The sequence below is a fragment of the Camelus ferus genome, chromosome 13, assembly GCF_009834535.1.
Source record: "Camelus ferus isolate YT-003-E chromosome 13, BCGSAC_Cfer_1.0, whole genome shotgun sequence".
NCBI lineage: Eukaryota > Metazoa > Chordata > Mammalia > Artiodactyla > Camelidae > Camelus > Camelus ferus.
Genome location: NC_045708.1, coordinates 41,132,934 through 41,158,522, shown reverse-complemented (window position 1 = coordinate 41,158,522; position 25,589 = coordinate 41,132,934). Strand labels below are relative to the sequence as shown.

General features: G+C 43.9%; 1 protein-coding gene across 2 annotated transcripts in view; it reads left to right on the top strand.

The window, feature by feature from the left end:
* The window catches only part of FYB2 (FYN binding protein 2), a 98,664-nt gene that overhangs the window by 29,192 nt on the left and 43,883 nt on the right, over positions 1-25,589 (top strand). For both annotated transcript variants that reach the window (XM_032494383.1, XM_032494382.1), the window contains exons 2-4: positions 6,728-7,463; positions 10,603-10,764; positions 12,501-12,534. In XM_032494383.1, the coding sequence (XP_032350274.1) occupies positions 6,728-7,463; positions 10,603-10,764; positions 12,501-12,534 (932 nt within the window). The remainder of the gene's footprint in view (positions 1-6,727; positions 7,464-10,602; positions 10,765-12,500; positions 12,535-25,589) is intronic.

Below are 25,589 nucleotides of genomic sequence, written 5' to 3'. Positions count from 1 at the left end.
TCAGCCCCTGCCTCTGTAATGGCTACTTCCATTGGCATATCTCCTCCTCTGACTCTGATAAGGACCCTGGTGATAACAGTGGGCCAGTCCCATCCGGATGATCCAGGATAACCTTTTCATCTGAAGATCCTTCACTTAATCGCACCTGCAAAGTCCTTTCTCCCGTGCAAGGTAACACAGTCACGGGTTTCAGGGGCTAGGACGTTGACTCCTTTGAGGTGCTGTTATCTGATCTCTGACAGCCACCTCATGAGGCAGAATGCAATTATTGTCTCAGATAAGGCAGTAAAAACAGAGGAGCTAAGTGATTTGCTCTGAATCATAAGGATAACTAAATAGCAGAGCTGGAATTTAAACTTAGTTTGACTTCAGGGTCGACAATCTTAAGCTCTGTGCTAACCAATAAACTGGTAACACCAAATCAAAGTTTCTAACCTCCATAGGATTCACATATATATACCTGTTAGATGGCTTCCCTACAAATGCAACCCATGACATCCCAAACTGGGCTCATCATCTTTCTCCAAGACCTTTATCTCCAGTCTTCCGTCTTAGTTTCTGGTACCAACATCCATCCTCTCATCCAGTTTAGAAACTTGGGCATCATCCTAGAGTCCCACCTCCCCCACTTTCCTTCAGATCCAGCCCATCTCCAGGTCCAGTCCATACTGTGTCTGTCCCCTTCTTCCACTCCTATCAGTGTTGTCCAAGTCCAGCCTCTCGTCATTTTGACTTGACCATGGTAGTAGCCTCCTCATTGGTTCTGGTGTTTAATCAGCATGAACTGTAAATCTAACCATGTCATCACAGCTCTGTGTAAAACTCATCAGTAACTCTCCATCCACTCTGAAAATTAAGCCCAGCTGCTTTGAGGAGACTTGACCTCTACTCCTTCTCCAGCCTTGTGTATTGAACGTTGGGGTTCCAGTTGTAGGGAATTCCTCTTCCTTTATATGCCCTGTTATTTCACATGCCATGCCTTCTTTGTTTATCTTTCTCTCGTCTGAACTGCCTTTCCCACTGCCCTTTGTTTGACTGTTTTATCCTAGCAGTCATCTCTAGGAAGCCTTCTTTGTACCCCTCACCCCCACTGGTATCCTGACGGCTTCGTGTTCTCATAGCACACTTTGTACCGTGCATCTAACAACTTTCTGTATAATCTAGAACATTTTTGGCACTTGTGTCTGCCTCTGTCATTCCACAAGCTGTAAAAGGTCAGGGACTGTTTTTTTTCACCTTTTTTTAGTTGAAGTATAATGACATACTAGTTTTAGGTATACAACATAATGATTTGATAACTATATGCATTACAAAATGATCATGACAAGTCTGGAAACACTCACCACCATACATAGTTACAAATTGTTTTCCTTGTGAAGGGAACTGTTAAGATTTATTCTAGCAACTTTCAAATATGCAATATAGTATTAACTATAGTCACCATGTTCTACATTACATTCCCATGACCTATTTATTTTATAATTGAATATTCGTGCCTTTTGACCTACTTCACCCATTTCTCCCAACCCCTGTCTCTGGCAACCACTGATCTGTTCTCTGTATCTAATGAGAGTGCTGGGTTTTTTATTTTGTTTTTTTAGATTCAAGATCATAGAGTGTTTTTCTTTTGCCATCTTATTTCACATAGCATAATGCCCTCAAAGTTCATCCATGTTGTCACAAATGGCAGGATTTCTTTTTTATGGCTGAATAATATTCCACCGTGTTTGTGTGTGTTTGTATGTGTATCACATATTCTTTATCCATTCATCCATTAATGGACATTTAGGTTGTTTCCATATATTGGCTATTATAAATAATGCTGCAGTGGACATGAGGGTACACCTGTCTTTTTGAGGTACTATTTTCCTTTCCTTTAGAAAAATACCCAGAAGTGAAATTGCTGGATCATATGGTAGTTCTATTTTTTAGTGTTTTTGAGGAATTTCCATATTGTTTTCCACAGTGGCTGCACCAATTTACATTCCCACCAACAATGCACAAGGGTTCCCTTTTCTCCACACCCTTGCCAACACTTATTATTTCTTGTCTTTTTGGTAATAGCCATTCTAAAAGGTTTGAGATGATATATCATTGTGGTTTTGATTTGCATCTCCCTGATTATTAAAAATGTTGAGCATCTTTTCATGTTTCTGTTGGTCATCTGTATGTCTTCTTTGAAAAAATGTCTGTTCAGATCTTCTGTCCCTTTTTAAATTGGATTATTTGTTTTCTTGCTATTGGGTTGTATGAGTTCTTTATGTCTTTTGGATATTAACCCCCTGTCATATACATGATTTGCAGATATTTTCTCCCATTCAGTACATTGTCTTTTCATTTTGTTGTTGGTTTCCTTTGCTGCACCAAAGCTTTTTAGTTTGATGTAGTTCCACTTATTTATTTTTACTTTTGTTACCTTTGCTTTTGTAATCAGATCCAAAAAAATCATCACCAAGACTGATGTCAAGGAGCCTACCACCTGTGTTTTCTTCTAGGAGTTTTATGGTTTCATGTTCAAGTCTTTAATCCATTTTGAGTTAATTTTTATGTATGGTGTAAGATAGTGGTCCAATTTCATTCTTTGGCATGTGGCTGTTTAGTTTTCCCAACACCATTTTTTGAAGAAACTGTTCTTTCCCCATTGTATATTCTCAGCTTCTTTGTAAATTAAATTCTCTCTGTAAATTAATTGACTATATATGTGTGGGTTTATTTCTGGGCTCTCTGTTCTATTTTGTTGATCTATGTGTATGTTCTTATACCAATATGATACTGTTATGATTATTGTAGTTTTGTAATATAGTTTAAAATCAGGATGTATGATAACTCCAGCTTTGTTCTTTCTCAAGATTGATTTGGCCATTTGGGGTCTTTCATGGTTCCATACAATTTTTAGGTTTGTGTGTGTCTGTTCTGTTTCTGTGAAAAATGCCATTGGCGTTTGAATTTTGATTTTACTCATCTGGGTAATCCTATTGTCAAGCACATAGTAGGAAACTAATGAATATCTTGAGGTGACACAAGTTGAATTTTGAACAAGCAGAAATTTGATGCGGAGAAAATAGCACATTCAAAAGCATAGAGACATGAAGGAGCACTGTAAGTCTGGGAAAACGCGAGTAATTCAGTGAGGCCAGAAGGAAGAAAGTGTGTCAGGGAGGGGCCCAGTATGATGTCAGGAAATTAGCAGAGCTGGGATTTGGAAGGGTCTTATGGACTGAGCAAGAGTTTGAGCTGTATTGCAAAGCTCTGAGGAAGCCAAATTGAAGGATTTTAAACTGGGATGTACTTGATCAGATTTGTGTTTTTAGTCAGATTTGTCTAACAGCTGGGTAAATGATGGATTAGAGAGGCCCAGAATGGAGGCAGAGAGACCATGAAGAGGTCATTTTAAGCAATAAGGAAGGAGGACTTAAAGATGGTGGCGATGACATGAAGAAGGGACAGGCTCATGAGCTTTTAAGACTTAAGATGAGCGGAATATGATGACTGACTAATCCTGGGCCCAGAAAAATGAAGCATGGTTTTAGCTGGAATGTCCTGTTGGCCACCTCACAACCTATCCTCACTCACCTTGCTTTGTATCCTCAACCCTGACCTCCCACCAGTGAGTGATGAAGGATAAACAACAGACTGCGTCACATCTATTTCCCAAGAAAAATAAAATCCACATGTTAGGGCTAAAAGGGGCCTTGGAGATCACCCAGCCCAACTCCCTGATTTGATAAGTGAACTCAGAAAAAACAGGGGTGACTTTCCTACAATACCTCTGAAAATCAGCGACAGGCACCTCGTTACTCTTTTCTGAATCATCTGTGTAATTCTCCACATGGCGCCTGTCTAATATTTTCATGCGTATTTGCTTATTTTCTGCCTCTCCCTGACATCAGAATGTAATATTTAAGAGCAGAACCCTTGATGGTCTAAAACAGTCTTTTGCCCATAGAGTAAACACTTACTATTTGTTGAGAGAGGAATGAGCCAGGTATAATCAGGTTTGTTTCCTCCTGAACCAATTTTCTTCACACAGAACCTTGGTTTGGAGCTTATCAATCCATAATTCTATGCTGGAATTTTTCTCATCATTCTGCAGAGGCTAAAATGTACCACAATAACATTGTAGTTCCTGTGGCTTGAGAAAGTAAAGAGCCAAAAATCATCACTATTGTATTCCTTTAAAAATGTAACTACTGACTACCTAACACCTATTAGAGTGGCTATTATAAAAAAAAAATTAACAGGTATTGCAAGGATGTGGAAAAATCAGAACTCATGTGCCAATCAGAACTCATGTGCCAATTAGAAATATAAAATGGTGTGGCTACTGTGAAAAACAGTATGGTAGATACTCAGAAAATTAAAAATAGAATTACCATGTGATCTAGCAGTTACACTTCTGAGTGTATATCCAAAATAATTGAAAGCAGGATCTCAAAGAGATCTTTGTAAACCCATGTTCATAGCAGCATTATTTACTATAACTAAAAGATGGAAGCAGTCCTAAATGTCCAGCGATGGATGAATGGATAAACAAAATTGGTATATGCGTACAATGGAATATTACTCAGCCTTTAAAAGGAAGAAAATGTTGCAATATGCTATAACGTGGATGAGCCTTAAGAACCATATGCTCAGTGAAATAAGTCACAAAAGAGACAAGTATATATGATTCCACTTACATGAAGTGCCTGGAGTAATCAAGTTCATGGATACAGAAAGTAGAATGGTGGTTGCCAGGGGCTGGGAGGAGAGGGAATGAGAAGCTGCTGTTTAATGACTATTAAACAGTGCTCCAGTTTTGCAAGATGAAAAGAGTTCCAGGCATTCACCACAATGTGAATGTGCTTAATGCTACTGTGCTGTACACTTAAAGGTGGTTAAGGTGGTAAATTTTAAGTTATGTGTCTTTTACCACAATCTAAAAAAATGCCATTGAGATATGTACATTTGCTGTCTCCTATGATCCTTTAAATAACCCTGAACCATTAGTAGAATAGTCCCATTTTATAGTGAGGGACATAAAGCTCAGAGAAGTGATGTGAATCGTCCAAGGCACAGAACTGGAAAATGGCAAAGTGGAACTTCATACTCAGATCCCCTGGTTCGATGCCCAGGACTGGCTTCTACCACATCAGGGGAGGGGATGTTTAGTGGAATCAGCTTGACTGCGGGTTGAAATAGAAGATACTAACCCTTGGCAATTTGTGAAAGAAGCAATTATATGTGTGTATGGTGTGTGTGTGTGTGTGAGTGATTGGATGGAAGAGGAGAAGAAAGAGCAAAGAGTGTGCAGGCAAGCTCCCAGACACCTGCTTCATACATCCTGTTCAATTTTCCCCCTTCCTAAATCTTCAGAGGGCAGGTGTGAGTCAGCTGTAAACACAGTGAGAAAGGTCCCCCAACATTCATTGCCCTGCTGGGAAAATCAGAAGTCACTAGTATGGCGATTGTAGACGTGGAATGAAGAGCTTTACGATGATCAGGAGAAGACGGTGGCTCTTACTTTTGGAAGTGGTTCTGGGAGATGTTCTCCCACACTCTACCCCCACTCCCTCCTACCTCTTGTGAAGACAGAAAATTACAAGGCACACTTAGGAAAGTAAATCAGATCTAGCAAGAGGAAGAGGGGACTGGGATCAGCACTGAGCAGGAGCCAGGCAGAATCCTGGGCATGTCCCTTCCTCTGCCCCAAGGGCTGGGCTGCTATTACTACCACCATTTTCATAGACTGAACGTTGGATGAATTTAGCAAGTAGAACACAATCTCCCAAGGGGAGTCAAAAATACAAGGGGTCATCTGGTCTCTTGTTTTTGTTTTTAACATTTTTTTTATTGAGTTATAGTCATCATCTAGTCTCTTGTAAGTAGGTTTCATTTACTCTGTGTCAGGCACTGTGATGGACACTTTAAAGATGGTAGCCCTGATCCTTCTACCATTTGCAAGTTATTTTTAGGATGAGACTGCACTTGGTAATGCCAAGTTCCCCAAAGTATTTGCCTGGATGGTAAAGAGCTGAGCGAGAGTTTAAACACAGGCCAATCTAGTTCTAGAGGTGGCTCTTCTCCCCGCTCCCCCTGGTGTTAATTGCAACTGCCAAGTTACAAAGAGCTTTGGAAGCCACAAGCTAGCGCTGCCTGTCAGCCCCGGGGAGATCTTGATGGAGAAGATGGGCATTAAGGTTGCAAGAAAGCCATTGACAATACATTTGAGGAAGCAAGATGAAGCATAAAGACATAAGCAAAGTCAGGCGGGCAGAGACTGTAAGGTTTATAGGGAAATTGTAAATTACCCTGTTTGCTTTAAGTATGGTGGCGTCGGGCTGTGGCTGGAGACCATAATGCCACCATCTGTGAGGTCGTAATTCCACCGGCTTTGCCAGTATTCTTGAATGCAACACTAAGAGGTTCAGAGCTTACTTTTATAGGCAGCAGAGAGCCATCAAAAATTTGCATCAAGGGATTTATCTGTGATTGTTAGTACTACCTCCTTTATAAGTGTTCTTTATATGTTGTGGAGATATTAAACATACCTGAAGTGTTTCAAAGAGGAAACAACTGTTTTCACTCCATCTCAGGGACAATAGCATTACTGGCTGATGTTATTTGGTGGGTAAGGGATGGCATTACATCGGCACTTGGAGCCCCTTAGCGTGCGCGGGGAAGTCAGCTAGTCACGCTGCTTGTCTCCTACAATAATGAGACATTTCTCTTTTCTTTTATACTTTAGGAAGGGTTAAGAAATTTCAAGGAACTTCGAGCCAAATTTCAGAATCTTGATGCACCATCTCTTCCAGGACTGATTCAGTTCCCAGCAGGTGTTTCTCAACAGGGTGACATTGGAAGCAAACAGTCCACAAAGACTTTGGCCAGTGGGAAGCCCATCTCGTCCAGCCACAATCAGCCCCCACCAAGTTGTGCCGGTGGTGATCCTCAGCCTCTTAAACCCCAGAAAGTGAAGGTGGCTCAGAAGAGTGAGATTCAGAAATGTTCTAATTCCCAAGAACCTCCGGGAATGTCTCCTGGTTCTGCTGTGAATTCGCAGAAGGGTCCTCTGCTGTTAGATGTGAATCAGTCAGATGCTGAGATACCCAGTAAGAGAGTAACACTGAACAATAGCTTCAGAGACAAGCTCTGGAACTGGGAGGTTTTATCTCAGCAAAGGGAGATGTCATCAGCCTTTGTCCTTGCTGATGGTGGAAGTAGGGCCTTCCATCTGGAAGAGCAGAACAGCGTGGGGCTGACTCCAGAGGAGCCCAGGAAAATGCTGGAAGTACAAGGATCCCAGACCCTTCCTTCCCAGAAGCACTTGATGGCCCAAAGAAAATTGTGCACCGCCTCTAAGGATCCCACTCTTCCTTCTCCACGTGGCAGGAAGGGCCAAGAAAACCCCAGTCCTGAGAGGAGCCCAGCAGGGAGCACCTGCCACTGTCTCTGTGACAGTGAGCTCAGCGGCCAGGCCCCAGGTGAGAAATCAAATCCCCATTGCCTAGAGGGAGGGGTCACTGTGTGTTTCTAATTTAGAGCCTCTCTCTTGAATTGGTGTCCTGGGCGATGTTTGCTCCAAACTCCAACACAGGTATTCTAAGCCCATCTGCCAAATCATAATTTCAGGCTTGGGTAAAGTGATTAAACTCCTGGAATTATCTGGAGAGACAGTTTGAACAAACTTGGATTTGAATCCTAGCTCTGCTTCTTACAGGATGCATGAACTTGGGCAGTCTGCTGAACTTCACAGAGCCGAGTCTGCTCTCCTATAAATCGACCCATCACCCATCTTCCTTGTCTTGGTAAATAGACAGCCATCCTCTCGGTCGCTCAGGCCAATAATCTATGAATCATGCTCTATTCCTCTCTCCCCCTCATTCTTCGTCACTAATCCCATCAGCAAGCTCTTGGTTCTACCACCAGAGTATGTTCTGAATCCAAATCTGAATATGTCTTGAATCTGAATATGTTCTAAATCTACATGTTTCCACCTCTGCCTTCTGCCCATGTCTACACCACTGTGGACCATCGCTTGCCTGGACCACAGCAAGGTCCACCTGGTCTCCCAGGTTTCACAGTCTTGCCCTCTTATATTGTATTCTCCTCACAGGCACAGTGATGCTCTAAAGCATAAGTCAGATCACATCACTCCCCTCCTTAAATTCAACTACAGCCATCTTACAGAGGCTCATTTGATTCCATCCTTGCCTACCTCTCTTACCCTCTCCCCTCTCACCACATTTGGCCTTCTTGCTATTCCTTAGATATACCAAACTCGTTCCAGCCCAGGGCCTTTGCACTTGCTGATCCTTCGGTCTAGAACACTCTGCCCCTAAGTCTTTGATGTCTCACTCCCTCACTTCACCAAGGTCTCTGCTCAGGGTCACCTGCTGTGAGTGGACCTTGAGACTCACTCTCTAAAGTAGCCACTCCACCCTCGTCACTCTTTATCTTCTTACATTGCTTTGTATTCTTCATATCATTTATCCCTGACTGGTATATTGTTATGTATTTGTCTACCTCGGTAAAATACAAGTTAGATAAGAGTAAAAACTGTCTTCTTTACTGCTATATCCCGAGAACCTAGAAGAACAAGGTCAGTTTCAGTGGGTCTTCAAAAAAAAATATTTATTGAACAACTGAATGGGTGGATGGATGGATGGATGGAGGAGTGGATCTGCTTACAAGTCCTACACGGTTTCCATTTGCACTTAGAATAGCGCCTGAGCTACTTACTGCCGATTTCATGGCCCTACTTCTTCTGGCCCGTCCTTATGTCTCTGGCCTACCTCCTCCTGCCTCTCTTCCCCGGGCTCACTAGCCTGTGGACAACACGTTGGATTTCTTGCTCATCCCTGAACCAACTTTTTATGACTCAGGACCTTTACAATTGCTGTTCCCTTTTCCTAGAAAACTATCTTTGATCTGTGTATAGGCACATTTTCCCAGATAAGCCTTCTCTAGCCAGAGGTCTCTACCTAAAGACCACTACCTCACCACCAAGAGTTCACCTCTTTTCATATCATCCTGTTTTATTTCCGTTATAGAACTAATAGACCTTTGTGATTTTTTTTTTAAATCTTTCTTTGCATGTTTATGGTCAGTCTCTTCCTATTAGAATGAAAATTCCTGAGGGCAGAACTATGTCTGTTCTTGCTCTTAACTCTAGCCCCAGCCCCTAAAACAATGCCTGGGATGTAGTAGACAGTTATTGAGGAAGGGATGGGAAGAAAGAGGGGATGAATGGGAGGAAGGCGAGACGGGAGGAAAGGGCTGGATTACCTCCTGATAAAGCCCTTGGGAGGATTAACTGAGATAACGCACAGTCAGTTGCTTAGCACAGTGCCTGGTGAAAATTAGGAGCCTGGTTAGTAAATGGTCATTCACTTTCACGAAGTCTTCTCCTTAATTTAAGACTCTGACATTGTGACTTATCATTCAAGCTTAGGAAGAAAGGAACGTCGGCCCTGACTGATGTAACCCCTGCTGGTAGGGCAAGAAGGAAGCCCTGCTCCCTGCTTCCGGAGGACAGCAAGGCGTTGAGGAGGTTGCACAGAGGTTTTTGTGAAGCGCTAGCCAGTTTGTTTAGTTTTACCATGTAGCCAGTCACTGTATTGTGTAAACCAAAAACCAAGGCATGTGGATAACATAAGATTTTGTGCTATTTTCAGTGTAAGGGGCAGATCCAATTTTCATATATAGTTTTGGAATTTCTGTTGTGGATTGGCTTATCAGGGCAGAAGGAGAAGATACATGAAATTGGGACTGTCCTGGAAAACCCGTAGGTGCCCAGGTACCACAAAGTCAGCAGTGAAGCCTGTTCTAGGCTGTGAGCCCTGGAAATCAGACACTTCCTACTCCTCTTCGTGGCCCGCGTGTTATTAGCCTGCCATGAGAGCTTGAAGAGTCCTTTCAGGGACTAGGCATCGACCGTTCCCTCTGATGCAGGCCCGGGGCTTGGTGCTCGGAGGGGATCACCAGGGCCTAGTCTCTGCCTGCGAGGAGCCTACATTCAGTGTAACCTTCATATCGGCCCCTCTAATATGCCCCAACGCTGCTGGCGAGATGTTAGCAATGTGCTAGGGGATACAGGACGAGTAGTTGATTCTGAGCTTGTTTTCTGGTAGAAATCAAGAAAAGCCTCCTAGAAGAGGTGGCTTTGGAGCAGGGCCTTAAAAGAGCGAGTCAGAGTTTGCCAACACAGAAGTGAGGGAACAGCGTTCCAGAGGCAGGGATGGCATGCATAAAATCCTGGATAGATGAGAGCTTTTTAGGGCTTCTGAAATCAAATCTGGAGGACTGAGAAGCCAGTGTGTGAGAGAAAGATTAGGGGGCTTAAGGTCGGGGAAGGAGAAGGTAGTGTGGTAAGAAAAGAGTCTGGAAATGGAGACTGAAGCTGTGTGGTGTTTAAATGGCAGAGGGCGGAGTGAATGGAAGTCCCGCTGAGGAAGTCAGGCTTCAGCGTCTGGGCAGCAAGATGGGAACGAGATCAGGTTTATATTTTGATCAGGATGCTCTGGCTACTGGGTGGAGATTAGATCGGAGGCGAGTATAAGACTGAGGCAGGCCATGAAATGGAAATAATAATAACCTACATTTTGGACTGTTTGTGCTCAGAGAAACAGCCGGATGTCAGGCGTCCACAACTTCCCAGTACCAAGCCACTGCCTTCTGTCAAGTCCCTGGGTCCTCCTCCCCCAAAGCCGCCAAAGCCCCTGGTCGTGAACCTCCAGGCCTTCCAGAGGCAGGCAGCTGCTCTTCCCACAACCCACAGGGAAGGTAAGGAAAGGCGCGGGGCCTTGGGGGCTCAGCCCGCCAACAGGAGTCGGGTCTCCGGTGCCAGCATCCCCCCCGTCCCCTCCCTCCCCTCATCAGCTCCCAGGGGACAGTGCCCAGCTGCTTTTCTGTGGGGCTGGATGTCCATCACTGCTTATTCTTATGTAGGGGCTGTGGCAGCTTGCCGGTGAAATGACAAATCTGTGGGAATTGGCCCCTTATTGCTCCTGGGCCAGCCTGCTTCGCCAGAGAGCGTTGCATTTGATCGCTGGGAACCTGTCCAAGAGGAAGAAAACAGAAAGTAGCTGAGAAGGGAGGCAGCCGCTCTTTGTTTTCCTACAAAGCCTGTGTTGTCAACACAACCAGTGCAGTAGGAGAGGTCAGGGGAGCGCAGAGCGGAAAGTCAGCATGAACCTGACCTGCGATCAGGATGGAGGTCCCTCAGGCCTCTGTGATCTGCCTTTAGGAATGAATTGAAGGGCCCCTACCTTGCCCCTGCTCGCCCTTTCCAGGAACTGTAGCATCCTCGGAAGCCATTTTTCTGTGCTATTTTGTGTTTTTCTCTGCAATGTAGAGGGACACCTTCTCACCCCACCCCAATCTCTGCCTGCTCCTGTTGACACTGTAAACACCTTTGTTCTGAGGGAATCCTGAGCTGAACACACACTTGGGGGCGCTGTGTGGTCCTGTGCCAGCTTTCATTTTGCGGTGGCCACAAGGGCCCGTGGATGGATTCTTAGTTCACTGATGGTTCATTTGACCGCTTTGGGACAACATCAGGGTGAAATTTCCTTAAGTCACTGGTTCTCAAACTTGAGCACGCATCAGAGGATTTGGTCAAACACAGCTTGCAGGGTCCAACCCCAGAGTTTCTGACTCAGTTGGTCTGGGTTTGGGGCCTGACAATTTGCCATATTAACAAGTTCCTGGGGAGATGCTGATGTGGCTGGTCCGGGGACCACACTTGGCTGGTCTGAGAGCCACTGCTATAAGTCAGCTTAAGTCTAATTGTAAAAGAAAATTCTAGAGAGAGAGACATAGAGTTCTTATTGGTATACGTTGGGAATATGGCCACCTTCACATCAGAGAAGTCTAACTATGAGTTTTATAAATCTTAAGTAATTCAGGACTCAAACCGTCTCTTTGAAAGAGAAGAAGATTGTCAGAGAACAAAGGACTGAGTCTTTGGGAATAAAATGGGCTTTGTAAACCCTAGCTCCCCCACTCACTAGCTGTTTAAGCTTGGGCATGGGACTCACTGAGCCTCATTGTCCTTATCTGTAAAATGGGGACGATAATAACACTCGTCTCATTGGATGATGAGGAGGAGAAATGAGATGAGGCTTGGGAAGACTTTGAAGGGTGCTCAGCACACCAGTGAGTGCTCAGTAAAGGCAATGTTATCATTACTCCAAGCCTGCATTGAGCAGCCCCACTCTCTTTGCTGGGCTCTGGAATAAACGCAAGAGATTAAGAGGTGAACCCCACGGGAGTGCCAGGGCTCAAGGAGGCCTAGTCCGAGAGACTGCACTCATAAATAAGCACTACAACATGCGGTGTATGCTTCGTGCAGGACTTACGGTCCCTCGTGCTGGGTGCTGTGGGAAGGGGCGGCTGGGGACACAGGTGAGCTGCCCCCCCCCCCCATTTTGTCTCAGGGGTCAGGACATAGCACAAACAATCCACTTCAACAGACTACCACTAACACCCCTTTTTCACTCTGCCTTTTGCTCCTGCAGCAGCTGTAGAAGAAGATGATGTGCCTCCGGAGAGGTAAGTACACGTTTCTTAATTGTGCAGAAGGGCAGCCCGTCAACCAGGCTGCTTAGCCAGCCCAGAAGCGACGAGGAAGCACATGCCAGGTGCCGGTATTTCTCAGAAGGGTTGCAGGAAGAGCAGATTGATAAGCAACAAAATGCAACTCTTGATTAAAAGAGAGATTAAATAAACCGCATTTAAAAACCATGCTGACATTCCAGTTGCAAAGGAACGGAGGTCCTTTCCTCAGAGGCCCTCTTATTTACTCTACAGTTGGGTTCAGGAAATTGAAACATCAGCTTCTGGAGTAATAAATCGGATTAGAGGCTACAGAACGTCGTGGGCAGCTGGTGTGATGTTAGGACCTGGTAATGGGACAAAGAACCTCCTGTCTTTAGTGCAGTCATTCTAAGAATTTTGCCACAGAAGTGGCAGTTCATTAATTCGCTCAACTAAATACTGTCTGCTGAGCCCTGTGGTGGGTCATGCACCACGTGGCTACTTTATACAGATCTCAATTCTCAAGAAGGCTGCAAAGTTGCTGCTCATTTTACAACTAAAGATACTTGGGCTTAGAAAGTCTCCCACTTGCAGAGTCATGATTCCAACCCAGGTGTGCCCAAATATTTTTTTTAAAATCGAGGTATAATTGATGCATAACATTGTGTAAGCTTTGAGGTGCACAGTGTGTTGGCTCGATACATTTCTGTGTCTCAGTATTGTGACTGTGTAGGGTTAGCGAACACCTTTATCGCTCGGCATAGTTATCATTTCTGTTTTTGTGTTGAGAACAGTTCAAATCTAGTCTCTTAGCAACTTTGGGTTTATGAGTATTTGTTTTCCTGTGATCAGTATGTTGTGTATTGGACCTCCAGAACTTATCCACTAGTTGCAGGTTTGTGCTCTTAAACAACATCTCCAATTTCCCTACTCCCCAGCCCCTGGGAACCACCATTCTACTTCCCGCTTTTACAAGTTCTGTTTGTTTACTTGTTTTTAAGGTTCCGCATATAAGTGACATCATATAATATTTGTCTTGTTCTGTCTGACTTATCATGCTTCATCCATGTTGTTGTAGATGGCAAGGTGGCCTTCTTTTTCAAGATTGAGTGATATTCCATACATATCATATTTATAATATATTACATTTATATATCTATTATGTTTATATAAATATCACACTTACAAACATCAATATAATATGTGTGATGTATTATATGTAAATATAAATACATATGTGTATATAGACCACATCTTCATCCATTCATCTGTTGATGGACACATGGGTTGTTTCCATATGTTGGCTGTTATGAATAATGTGGTAGTGAATCTGGGTATGCAGATAGCTCTTTGGTATCCTGTTTTCATTTCCTTCAGCTATATACACAGGAATAGGGTTGCTGGATCATATGGTAGATCAATTTTTAATTTTTCGAGGAACTACCATACGGTTTTCCATAATGGCCCTACTAGCAGGTATGCCCAAACTCTTTTGACTATGTCACCTCACCTCCTTCACCAAGGTGTTCCTGTTCTCAAGAAGGTCAGTCTTAGAAGGAGAACCAACCATAAAAATAAATAATCATGTTATGTATTCATTCATTACGTGTTTATAATAGTAGAACGTGTTACGTTCAGTAATAGAGAAAGGTACAAGCTTCAGAGGCTGCAAAAATGTGCAGTGGTCACTTTTCCATGGGAGGATCAGGGAAGTCTTTATAGGAAATTCATCAGTTACCTGTTGCTACAGGAACACTGCATAATACATACAAGTGAGTAGGAGTTCAGCTGATCTGGGCTGGGCTCAGCTGGTGTTTGCTCATATGTTGCGGACTATCTAGGCCGTTTGGCTGATACTGAGTCAGAGTGGAAGGTTACTGAAACTTTATAGGGAACCAGGAAGGGGTGAGGAATGGGGCATTAATCCAATCAACCTAGCACTGATGGACAAAACATTTGCAATGGGGATGGATATTGAGGGTAAACATCTGTCGGGAAACACGGGAAGGGACCCTCTAGGCAGGGGCAGGAGGTGTGAGCTTACAGGTCTTATTCTGGGAGCTAGAACTAGGGGAGTTCACGTATAGAAAGTATAATAAGAAATGGGTTTGTAGAAAGAGACAGAAACCAAATCCTGGAGGATCTTGTACACCGAGGACAGGAGGACACCACCTTGTTCAGCAGGAAACTGACTGCGTGGTGCTGGGCAGGACTCATGGGCTCCAGGAACCCCCAGTTCAGGTGTCTATCTGAAACAGTTCAGTGACGGCACCAGGGAGGTCGGTGGGGCTGCCTTCTAGGTGCACGGACGTCAGAGAGAGAGAAAACCACACAGCTCAGGCACTGACTGGCACTATTGACCCAATGAACGTGGGCCCCAGTGTGACGGTTTGAGGGGACAGTGGAATTCCACTGTGTCAGTCTTGGTTACCCTGGGCCTCGAGTACTATGAGCATCTCAGTATGATTGTGAGCATTCTGTGATCGTAGGTGTCCAGCTAGACGTGCCTTTTCCCTACCGCTTGGCTCTAAACTCGGCTGACTCCGTCTCTGGCTCTTCAATCATCTATTTCAACATGGGGGGCAAACTTGCTGGGATGGACAAGTGTTGGGAAACCATAGTCAGTCTCTAATGTGACACATTCCTAAGGGATTACAAGGGCAGGTGGACTATACTGTCCTTTCACATTGACTTTAGAACCTAACCCCCTCTGAAATGAGACTCACTGTACCTTAGTTATGAAGTGGGCCATAGTGCTGTCCGAGTGAGAGACAAACAAGATAAAGAGGGACCAGAATACGTAGGGGTGGCTTCATGGAAGAAGAAAGAACTTGGGATGCATCCTGTATGATAGGTCAGGGTTAGATAGGTTTACTTATTTGCTCCCTTTTGTTAGACTGTAAGGTAGGTGAGGGCGGAGTGTTATTTCCAGAAATAACCACATTCTTGACTTACAGTTGGTGGATGGATGGACGAACTGAAAGACAGACCAATGGATGTTCAGGATATAGGTAGGACAAGATTGAAAGCAAGATGGTAGTGATAAAGGAGAGGATGTAAGCAAACAAGAAGTGTTCTGATGTAGAAAAGTAAGAGATGAGGTTGGATCCTCAAGTACGTTAAGTGCCATGCTAAGGATTTTGAATACTGTTGTCAGTGATAGGAAATGAGTTTGAACAAGTAAGTGCCATGATGCTGAGCAGCCTTAGACACAACTTCCATGGAAACTGATGCTCATTTGGGAAGAACGTCTTCTATGTTCATGATATTCATCTTCAATACAGACACTAGATTAGAAATAGAACATGTAGGACCTCGTTACTGGAAGGGCATCTGGCACATAGTCTAATGGAGCCTAGGCGTGAAGCATGTTAACAAAAATCTGGGCTTTTCATCTAAGCCTTACCACTTACCACCTGTATAGCCTTGGACAAATGCCTTAACCTCTGAAGAACTCAGTTTCTACTTGTGTAAGATGAGGTATTGCTAGTTCATAACTCATACAATCAGGGTGCAGCTTAAAGGAACTGATGATTGTAAAGCATTTAGTGCAAAACCTAGCACTTAGAGTGGTCAATAAAGTTTGCTTAGCTGCTATATATATAGTATCTCCCATCAAAGGCAGAAATCCATGCTCAGAACCTTAGTCCCTTCAAAAAACCCTTTTGATGGGGAGGGGTGCTCACTGCCTGGAGAATCCAGGGGTTGTCTTTGTTGGGGCAGATTTTATTCATTCAGGACGTATTTATTGATAATCTACTGTATGCCAAGCCCTCTTATTATATACACTGAGAATACAGCAGCGTATAAAGTAGAGAAAAATATCTTACATACACCCCCACACACATTTGTCTATTTATTTGAAAGTCCTTCAAGTTGGGCTGGAAAAAAAAAATGACTTCCTTACTCTGAACTCCCAACCATCTGTCCAAGGTCTGCTCATTGGTACAATGGACATTGTCTTTACCCCTGCTTTACATAACCGTCCTTAAAACATCTAAGGACTACTTTCTTCTCTAATCTAAAACACTCATTGTTTTCAGCCATCATTCATAAAACAGAAGTCTTTGTGGTTTAGCTGTATTTCTGTGGATGTATTTTTTTAATCATCTCTTTAGGAACTCAGTGCATTTAAAATAGCTCCTTTATTTCTGAGCTTCCCCATACTGTGTGTTGAATACACGCAGCATTGTGTAATGGAGCAAGGTCAGGTCTGCGGTCAGATTAGCGTAAGGACAGACCCCTCCTCTATTTTACACAAGTCATTGAACAGCTCGGAGCTTTGATGTGCACATCTGCAAAGTGAACAGTGTTTACTTCATTGGTGGTCATGAAGATGAAATGAGATAAATGGTATAAAGCATGGAGTGCACAAAAGATGCTCAGTGAGTCTTAGTTTCTTCATCCCTTGGCCTCTCCATTTCTTCTTATCTCTGGAATAGTAATATCTCATTAATTCCCAACAGCAAAATAACTCTCTGGAGATTATTCTCTGTCATCACTCTTTCCTGCAAACCAAGCTGGTTGGCGTCCCTCTTGAATAAGCAGCTCCTATTTGTGTGAGCAAAGCAGGTTAGTCCCAGAGCAGCAGTTGGCACTGGGGCTCTGTCAGTACTTAGCAGAATTGGCTAATATTTTATTCATCAGCTATAAATATGGGTTTCCTCCTGTTAAGAAGAGTCGGAGGGTAGTCCTGAGTCAGGGCATCTCTGACTCAGACATTAAAGAAGGGAGAGCCTGTTTATTTCAGGAATAAAAAAGATTCAGACAGTACAATATTTCTCACATGAGGGTCTGTTCGGGAGTCCACCATATTCACTCCTAAACTTTTAATTTTGTATTTTCACCTTGATAATAGTCTTTTAAAGATAATAGAAGCCTATTAGGAATTTTCTGGATGGTCCCCTTCAACCTAATACTTTGGAACGTGCTTCTGTATTTGTGTTTTGGATATTTCTACCCCAGGCAGCGTGGGAAGCACAAGTGCCTTCCAGGGCTGGGCAGGCTGTGTGACTGTATCCAGGACCCGTGTTAGACGACGGCGGGGAAGAACAGATCCTGGGAGATAAATGCCTTCCCTGAGGCATCCAAGTAAATAATGATAATAATAAAGAAACGACACTGTGGCCAAACAGAATGCAGCTGTTGTCCTTCTTTGACTAGTGTGGTAGGTGCTGGAAAGAGAAAGATCTTTTAAATTTTCTACACAACTTTTAAAAATTACATTCCATTTACAGTTATTATTTTTTATTATAGTTGATTTCCCATGTTAGTTTCAGGTGTACAGCAAAGTGATTCAGTTATGTATATACATACATACATACATACATACATTTTCTTCTCAGATTCTTTCCCATTCTGTGTTATTATAAGACATTGAATATGGTTCCCTGTGCGATACAGTAGGTCCTTGTTGTTTATTTTATATATAGTAATATGTGTCTGTTAATCCCAAACTCCTAATTTATCCCTCCCCACCCCCTCAAGAAAGAGTGTTTTAGAAAGCCAGTTCCTTATTCATTTTTAGAGCCGGAACATTCAGGCGGCTTCAGCACAAGCCCCTTCACTAATTTTTTATTAGCCCTTTTTAATTGGACTTCAGGAGCACGCCAAGGCCATTGTTCGGCCTGCCTTTCACAGGGCAGAGTTGATGGAATGGTGGATTTATTTAGGCTTTTTCTCTTCTTTCATGTTTTTAAGTAGTCCTCCTTTTTAAAAAAAAAAAAAAAATCACCTGGGGAGTGGATATAGCTCAGCAGCATGCATGAAGTCCTGGGTTCAACCCCCCCTACTTCCATTAAAACAATTTTTTTAATCACCTGAAGATTCTGTTTATCAAGCACTTTTCAGAGTCAAAGCCTTGTGCCCTAATACTTCTGTCTACACTTCCATTTTCTAACTCCCAACTGCAGCCACCCCATGATGTAAGTGGTTAGTGGACTCTGCCCATAGAGTCAGGGTAAGGAGCGGAGGAAGATGCAGCTGGATCGGCAGTACCAGGGTCTGACTGGTCAGCCCTGCTCCAGGGCACTCCCGGGTCCGCCACCACCCCTGGGCTGCCTAAGGATTTGTGAGAGACCCGTACCCATGACAAGAGAGGGCTAGTTTTAATAGACTGGTGGCCTGCTCTGCAGAGGGACCCGGCACATTCTCCATGTTCTTGAATGTCATTTTCTCTTTGCAGGAACAGCTGTGTGAGGGAGGCTGACTGGGGGCTTGGCTAAGGTGGGAAATCATTTGGAGCCAAGCCCTGCCTTTTCTCTGTAGTGGTGTTCAGTTGATGAGGGAAAGGTCATGATGGAGGGAGAAATCATCACAGGCTGCAGACTTGGAGCTTGTTCTTGGATGCGGATTTGTTCTGAAAAGTTGAGTGGAAGCTAACCTTTGAGTGCTGGGTGTTGCTCGGCCCTTATATCTGTTAGATTCGTTTGAGCCCCAGAACCATTTTTAAAAGGGCAAAATCAATATTCCCATTTTGCAGAGGATAAACCAAGAACTCAGAGACATTTCATAACGTGCCCTAAAATACAGGAGAATACAGAGCTTTTCCAGGGTGTCAACTCAGGACCATGTGTTTTTGAAGATTTTCAGCTACACTGTCCTGTCTCGGAATTTTTTCTACACGAGGGGTTTTTGGGGACCCTCTGTTAGACTGTAAACTCTGAGAAGGAAAAGGGTCATCTGTCCTTGTCACCTTTGTTTCCCCAGGAAGTAGCCATGCAAGTAATAATGATACACTGATTAAGTAGGTGATGGACCACTGGAGTGACAGATAAACAGATTAATGGCGAGAAGGATGGACAGATAGAATGATACTACCTTCTATGAACTTTTATATAAATAAAGAAAACATTCCAAGACTCTGCTATCTGTATATTTTGAATTGATTTGCACATGCAATATCATAGCCTTCGAATATTAAAGAAAGCTAAATAATTAGGACAGTCTGAGCCTTCATTTTCCCTTATATATCATGTCAGGGCTCCTGCCTCGTGAAGATGCAGATTCCCCTGAAATCCTCTCCTTCCTCTGCTCTTTGTCAGTTGAGCATCGAGCAAGTGACACTCTCTGCCACCAAGCTTATCCTTATTATTTTAGCCCTCAAGGCAATCTCCTCTCGTCCGCCTCTTCTGGGGACCCATTACACTTTGAATTAAATAGTTACTGGATCAAAATGAATCACTGAGCACTTCACCCCCATTTTACATTTAGAATAAAATTTTAAAAATCCCAACTCTTTCGCAGGGCCAGGAAGGTCATCTATGTTTGGGCCGTTCTCTGCCGCCCTCCTCACCCCCTCTCCCCCTTGGTCACTATCGTCAGCGCACTGGCCTCTGGGCTTCTCTGCAAACACAACAAGTGTGTTCTTAGCAGGCAGGAATACTGGCTCTTTCCTGTGTAGAGTGGTCTTCTCCCCGATCTTTACCTGATGACTCCTTTCCATCATGCGGGATTCACCCATTTGTTCTTTTGTTCGTTCATTCATTCAGTGAATGTTATTGAGCCCCAGGTATATGCCTGGCACAGAGGGGAGTGCAGTGAAAATATGAGTGATGGGACATCATCCACCTACCCACCTAGTAGAAGTTCTCAGTATTTCTGTGAGCGTCAGAGGAGGATCCAGGTGACTGGGACCCTGTAACGTGCCAGGCACTGTATTAGTCACTGGGGACCAGCAGTGAGTGACACAGTGTAAAAGAGATAAACTAGTAAAAAAGAAATGAAATAGTCTAAAGATTGTGACAGCTACGAAGAATGGTATAAAGAAGGGGGGAGGGTTATGGTGGACAGGAACAGGCAGGGAAGAGGGCTACTGAGAAAACATAGCAGAAGGACTCTTTTGAAGGTGATATCTGTTGAACGGGGGGCGAAAAAAAAAAAGGAAAACCTTTATGTTTGATTTGGCGGACTTGCTGAGGATTTAAGCCCAGGAGACATCCTTTCAGATAGCTCTGGGGGACTGCTCCGAAGAGGTAAGGGAGGAGCCAGGGTATACAGGAGTTTTTGGAAAAACAAACCAGGTAGTTGAACATCAAAAGATTTCTGCTGAAATGAAAGAAAAACCAAACATCTCAAGTTAATGAATTTAGCACTTTTCTGTGTGGGGGAAGATGCAAGAGTCTGGGCTCACTGAAACCATCCCTTTGATGTGCACCTTAACTGTTCCAGGCCAGTACCCAGTCTTTCTCCATCCTGAATCCCCTCAGCGGGTCGCTGCAGTGGCTGGTGGCTTGACAGCCTGCAACATCCTTTGTTTATTGACATGGCCAGCGACTTTCTTGGTCCACACATACAAGGTGAGGCCTGATGGTTGAGAGGCAGCTGGCCACACGGAAGCATTCCAGGCAGCAGGAACAGCATTTGCAGTGTCCTCGGGGTAGGAGGGAGCAGGGCAGAAGGAGACCACTGCGGTTGAGAGTGTACTGACTGAGGGAGAGGGTGACAGCACAGGAGTTTGGAGAGGTTGCTAGGAGTGAGATGATGGAGGTGACACATTTGATGGCTTCACTGTTGTTTTTAATTAAGAATCATAGGAAGTCTCTGAGCTGAACTGCTTTGCTGTACACCTGAAACTAACATTGCACAAGGACTACACTTCAATAAAAAATAAAGAATTATTAAAAAAAAAAAAAAAGAATTGTAGGAAGTCTCTGGAGGGTCTTAAGCAGGATTGTGACAGGGTCTAAGTTATCTTTTTAAAAGATCATCCTGGCCACTGTGGAGAATGGATTATAGAAGGACCAGAGAAAAGGATACTTAATTAGTGTTATAAAGAGTAAGTGGTAGTTTGTGAAAAGGAGGTAAGGATATTACCAGCAGAGGAACCACACATGCAAAAGCACAGAGGCGGGAAGCATCCTGGTGTGTTCAGGAACCACAGGTGATTTGATGTGATTAGAACGTGTAGTGGCCGGGTGTGTACGGGGCGGTGTAGCATGTAATAATAGTTCCACAAATGTTGGCTGAGTGCACTTAGATGGTTCTTAGCTTGAGACTCAATTATATACAGTCTGTTTTTGTTATTTTCCAGATTCTTGGGTATATTTCACCCCCCGTCTAAATTATAAGTTCTTTGAAAGCAGAGAGAGAATCAAATACTTCTTTCTTACAGCTACATCACTGAAATATGTTTAAATTGAATGACAGCAATCCTGGAAAATTAGAAGATCCAGGGAGTGTGTTCTAAGGAGATAAGACCATAGACTTTGAGGTCACAAAGCCTTGGGTTGATATTTTGAGCTCCACACGAGCTGTGTGATCTTAGAAGAGTTATTTCATATCTCGGCCTCCCATTTTCTCACCCAGGAAATGGTGAAATCAATCAGTCCTACCTTTTCGGGTTGCTGTGAGGATTGAGACGAAGATCTGAAATTCCACAGAGTGCCCAGCAATGTTGTAAACACTTGGTACCCGGCAGCGCTTTGTCGGTTTGGCGTTTGTTCGCAGTAGCGGGGTTTGTCTGCAGCAAGGTCTCGTGGAGGCAGGTCCCGTAAAGCCGGTCGTGAGCTCAGAGGGGGACCCCCGTTCTCCCACTCCGTGAAACAAACACTGGTGGATGTGCATCCATCTCAAAGCCAACACCCTGAAATTTGAAAGTCAGATATTTTAAAAGTTGATCTAAATCATGAGAGTGAGGGCTTGGGGCTTATTTTTCATCCGTGCTGTGAAAGTTGCCCCTGGATTATTGAGAATCTGCTTCGGCGCGGTTGCCTCAGTGGAAGGCAGAGGGCTTGTAAAGAGTCATTCCCAAGTTCACAGTGATGTCATCCATCCTGCCTTCACCTCAAAATACAGGTCAGGTAGTACTGTTCTGTTCTTACAGGTGACAGTGCCAGGCACAGAGAAGTAGAGCAACTTCCCTGTCACATTTTCCCATATAAATGACTAATGCAGAGAAGAACTGATCCGGGAGCCCACTGGATCAGCCCAACAACATTTTGAAAAACATCATCCAGAACCCACTTGTAAGCCCCTTGACCTTCTCCATCCCTCTGGGCTTCATTCTTTTTATTTCTCAGTTTCTTCTTGGTTCTAGAGTGGCCTGCAGTTCAGAGGAGAGAGTAATGGACTAGAAATTAAAAGCCCTGGGTTCCAGACCCACCCCTGCTACTTAACCATGGTGCTCTCTTGGGCAAGTTACTGAGTATCTCCAAGCCTCAGTTTCCTCATCTGTAAAATGCCTCAGCGTGCTCCTGAGAGGACCCAAGGAGAGAACGCATGTAACAGCACGAAGAGAGTTTGGTCAAAGAGTGAGTGAGAGCCTGGGAGTTAATGAATGAGGAATCTGCGAGCTTCTGTGCTTCCACATCTTCAGCACACAGATTGTCTCTCCTTACAGCTCTGCCTCACAGTTTGTTCAGTCCTCTGGGGTCCTCTCTGTTATGATGCCAGTGACCTCCCCCTTTGATGACTTCCATTGTAGTGGGAGCTGCCATATGTATACATGAACGTGCTATATGTTATTACAGTGATCCCAGTTTCGGGAGTAATGTTACTGACTCTGAAGTTACATTGTAAAACCATTGATCTCATTCATGAGGAGGACATGTAAGCAGTAACAACAGCTAATAATTATTATGCGCTTAACTAAGTGGCAGGCACTGTTCCAGTTATATGCATCCATTTACTGGATTCTCGTTTGACCCTCCAAAGATACTCTCATTCCACGCTGTGTTCGACCTCAGCCAGCACTTCCCTTTCGTGAGATGGTGTACAGCGTGGTGTTTGGGGCTCCAGATTCTGGACTCACATATCTGGCTTTTGATCTCTGCTCTGTCACTTGCTACTCTGTGACTGTGGATTGTGCCTCGGTTTTTCTAATCTGAACAGGAAAGATTTTATTTATTGGGCACTCTTCATCAACAGAGCCTTGTGCCCTGTACCTATGTCCACACTTACGTTTTCAAACTCCCAGCTACAACCACCCCATTTACTTGGTCATTGTATTAGGGTTCTTCAGAGAAACAGAGCCAGTCAGATATATATTTTATCTATTTATATGTTACATATTAGACTGTATATATTATGTATAAAAGATTTACTTAATTATGCATTAAGTATGAGGAACTGGCTCACACAATGATGGAGGCTAAATGTCCCATGCCATCCGTAAGCTAGAGACCCAGGGAAGCCAGTGGTGTAATTCCAAGTCCAAAAGCTTAAGAACCAGGGGAGCCAATGGTATACATCCCAGTCCAAGGGCAGGAGAAGATAAGATACCATGTCCCAGCTCGATCTGTGAGGCAGAAAAAAATGAGCGAATTCCTCCTTCCTTCTCCTTTTCTTCTATTCAGAGCCTCAGTAGTTTGCATGATGCCTAGGAGGGCAGTCTGCTCTACTGAGCCCACAAGTCAGATGCTAACTCACCCGGAAGCACCCTCACAGACACATCCAGATAGAATATTTATCGCGACACTCTGTGGCCAGTCAAGTGGACACGTAAATTAGCCATCACAGCCATCATTCTTTTGTGGCCCTTCACATAGAGACAGTTGGGTTATCAGATCATGATTTAGAAACAAAGAAGTACCTAGTGCCCAGGGCTGAATGGCGTTGGGGGTGTTGTATTTGTCGCTTGTTGTTGCTGTTGTTGTGGAAGTCGTAGTAGAATTAGTACGGTTATGAGACGTGCGGTAGGGGGATCAGGCATACATAATGCATGTGTACATATGTCTTATATGTAAGCATATATATAATACATAAAATATAGGTAGCACATACAAAGATACACATGCACAGATGTGTGTGTGTTTTCGGTAAAAATGGTAGAAGTAGGAGAACTGGGGATAGAGGTGATAGGCGTTGCAGTACCAGTGGTAGGCGTGTGGAGGACGAGCAGTGGAAATGGTAGTAAGTGTAGCAGTGGAAGTAGTGAGCTCTTTGTGTCAAGCACCGCCCTAAACACAGCATGATTGACATTATCGTATCCTCATAAAAGAGAGGATTAAAGGAAGAAGAGACTTGGGTCCAGTTACCCACCCAGGGTCATAGCCAAGTAAAGCTGAGATTCAACCCCACACCTGTCTTTCCAAAGCCCGTGTCTCCTTATGAACATTCTGTTCAACTGCCTCACTAATTATCTTTCACCATTATCTACGATGTGGAAGACAGAAGTTGGAATAGCTTAGAGAAAAAAAGTCCTTTAAAATTTCTTGTGTTTTTTTGTGAACCTGGCATGAATGCATTTTGAGATCCATTTTGGATAGAATGGATCTTTTCTTTTTTTCAAGTCTAATTACTAATCATTTGATTCAAGAGTTAATTCTTTAATTCCAGAATTTCTTAGGGCAAAAGCCTGTGGGGAGAGTAGTCTTACAAGAAGTATTTATTGGAAATGGGAACTTTCCCAGTTTGGGACTTCTGGGAAATTGAGAAATCAGACGGTCTCACCCTTCCTTGTCACAGGGAGCCTGTAGAATGTCACAGGGAGCAGCCGTTGGCTCAGCTACTACAGTTCCCCCTATTTCCAGAACGGGCAGCCCATTGAAATGAGTGGAAGAAGCTGTATTTTCAACTTAGGTCCACAGCCCTAATAAAACAAGTGCAGCAGTGGGGCTAACAGGTCTTCCTGTTCAAGCCTCAGTCTTCCTACTTAATGCAAGCTCTTGAGATTCTCCAGAACTGTCTTGCAGTGAAATTTTTCAACTCACTCTCCTGTAATGTGGCACAGGAGTTGATGAGAAAAGAAACATACCAATCAGGCATTTCCCACATGTTAAGTCAGGGATTCCCCCATTAAACTGCCAGGGATACTATGAAGAAATAGAGGCGCTGAGAACCTAACCGTCCAGCCACACAGCCAGCGGGATGTGGATGTGACGACTCCGAGGACGGTGCCCAACCCGTGGGGAAGCTCACTGTTGGAGTGAACAGATGGCTCAGTGAGCTGTGTGAGTCCCTTGCCCAGAATGTACAATCTGATACTGAGATTGATGAATTGTTTTCTCCAGAGGAGGGCCAGTGGCCCAGGAGGTAGACACGGCAACTGGGAACAACGACAAGGGGAGGTCACCAGTCCATGTTTCAGCCAGAGAGACACGACTTGCTCAAAAATTTATTTAGAAGATAGG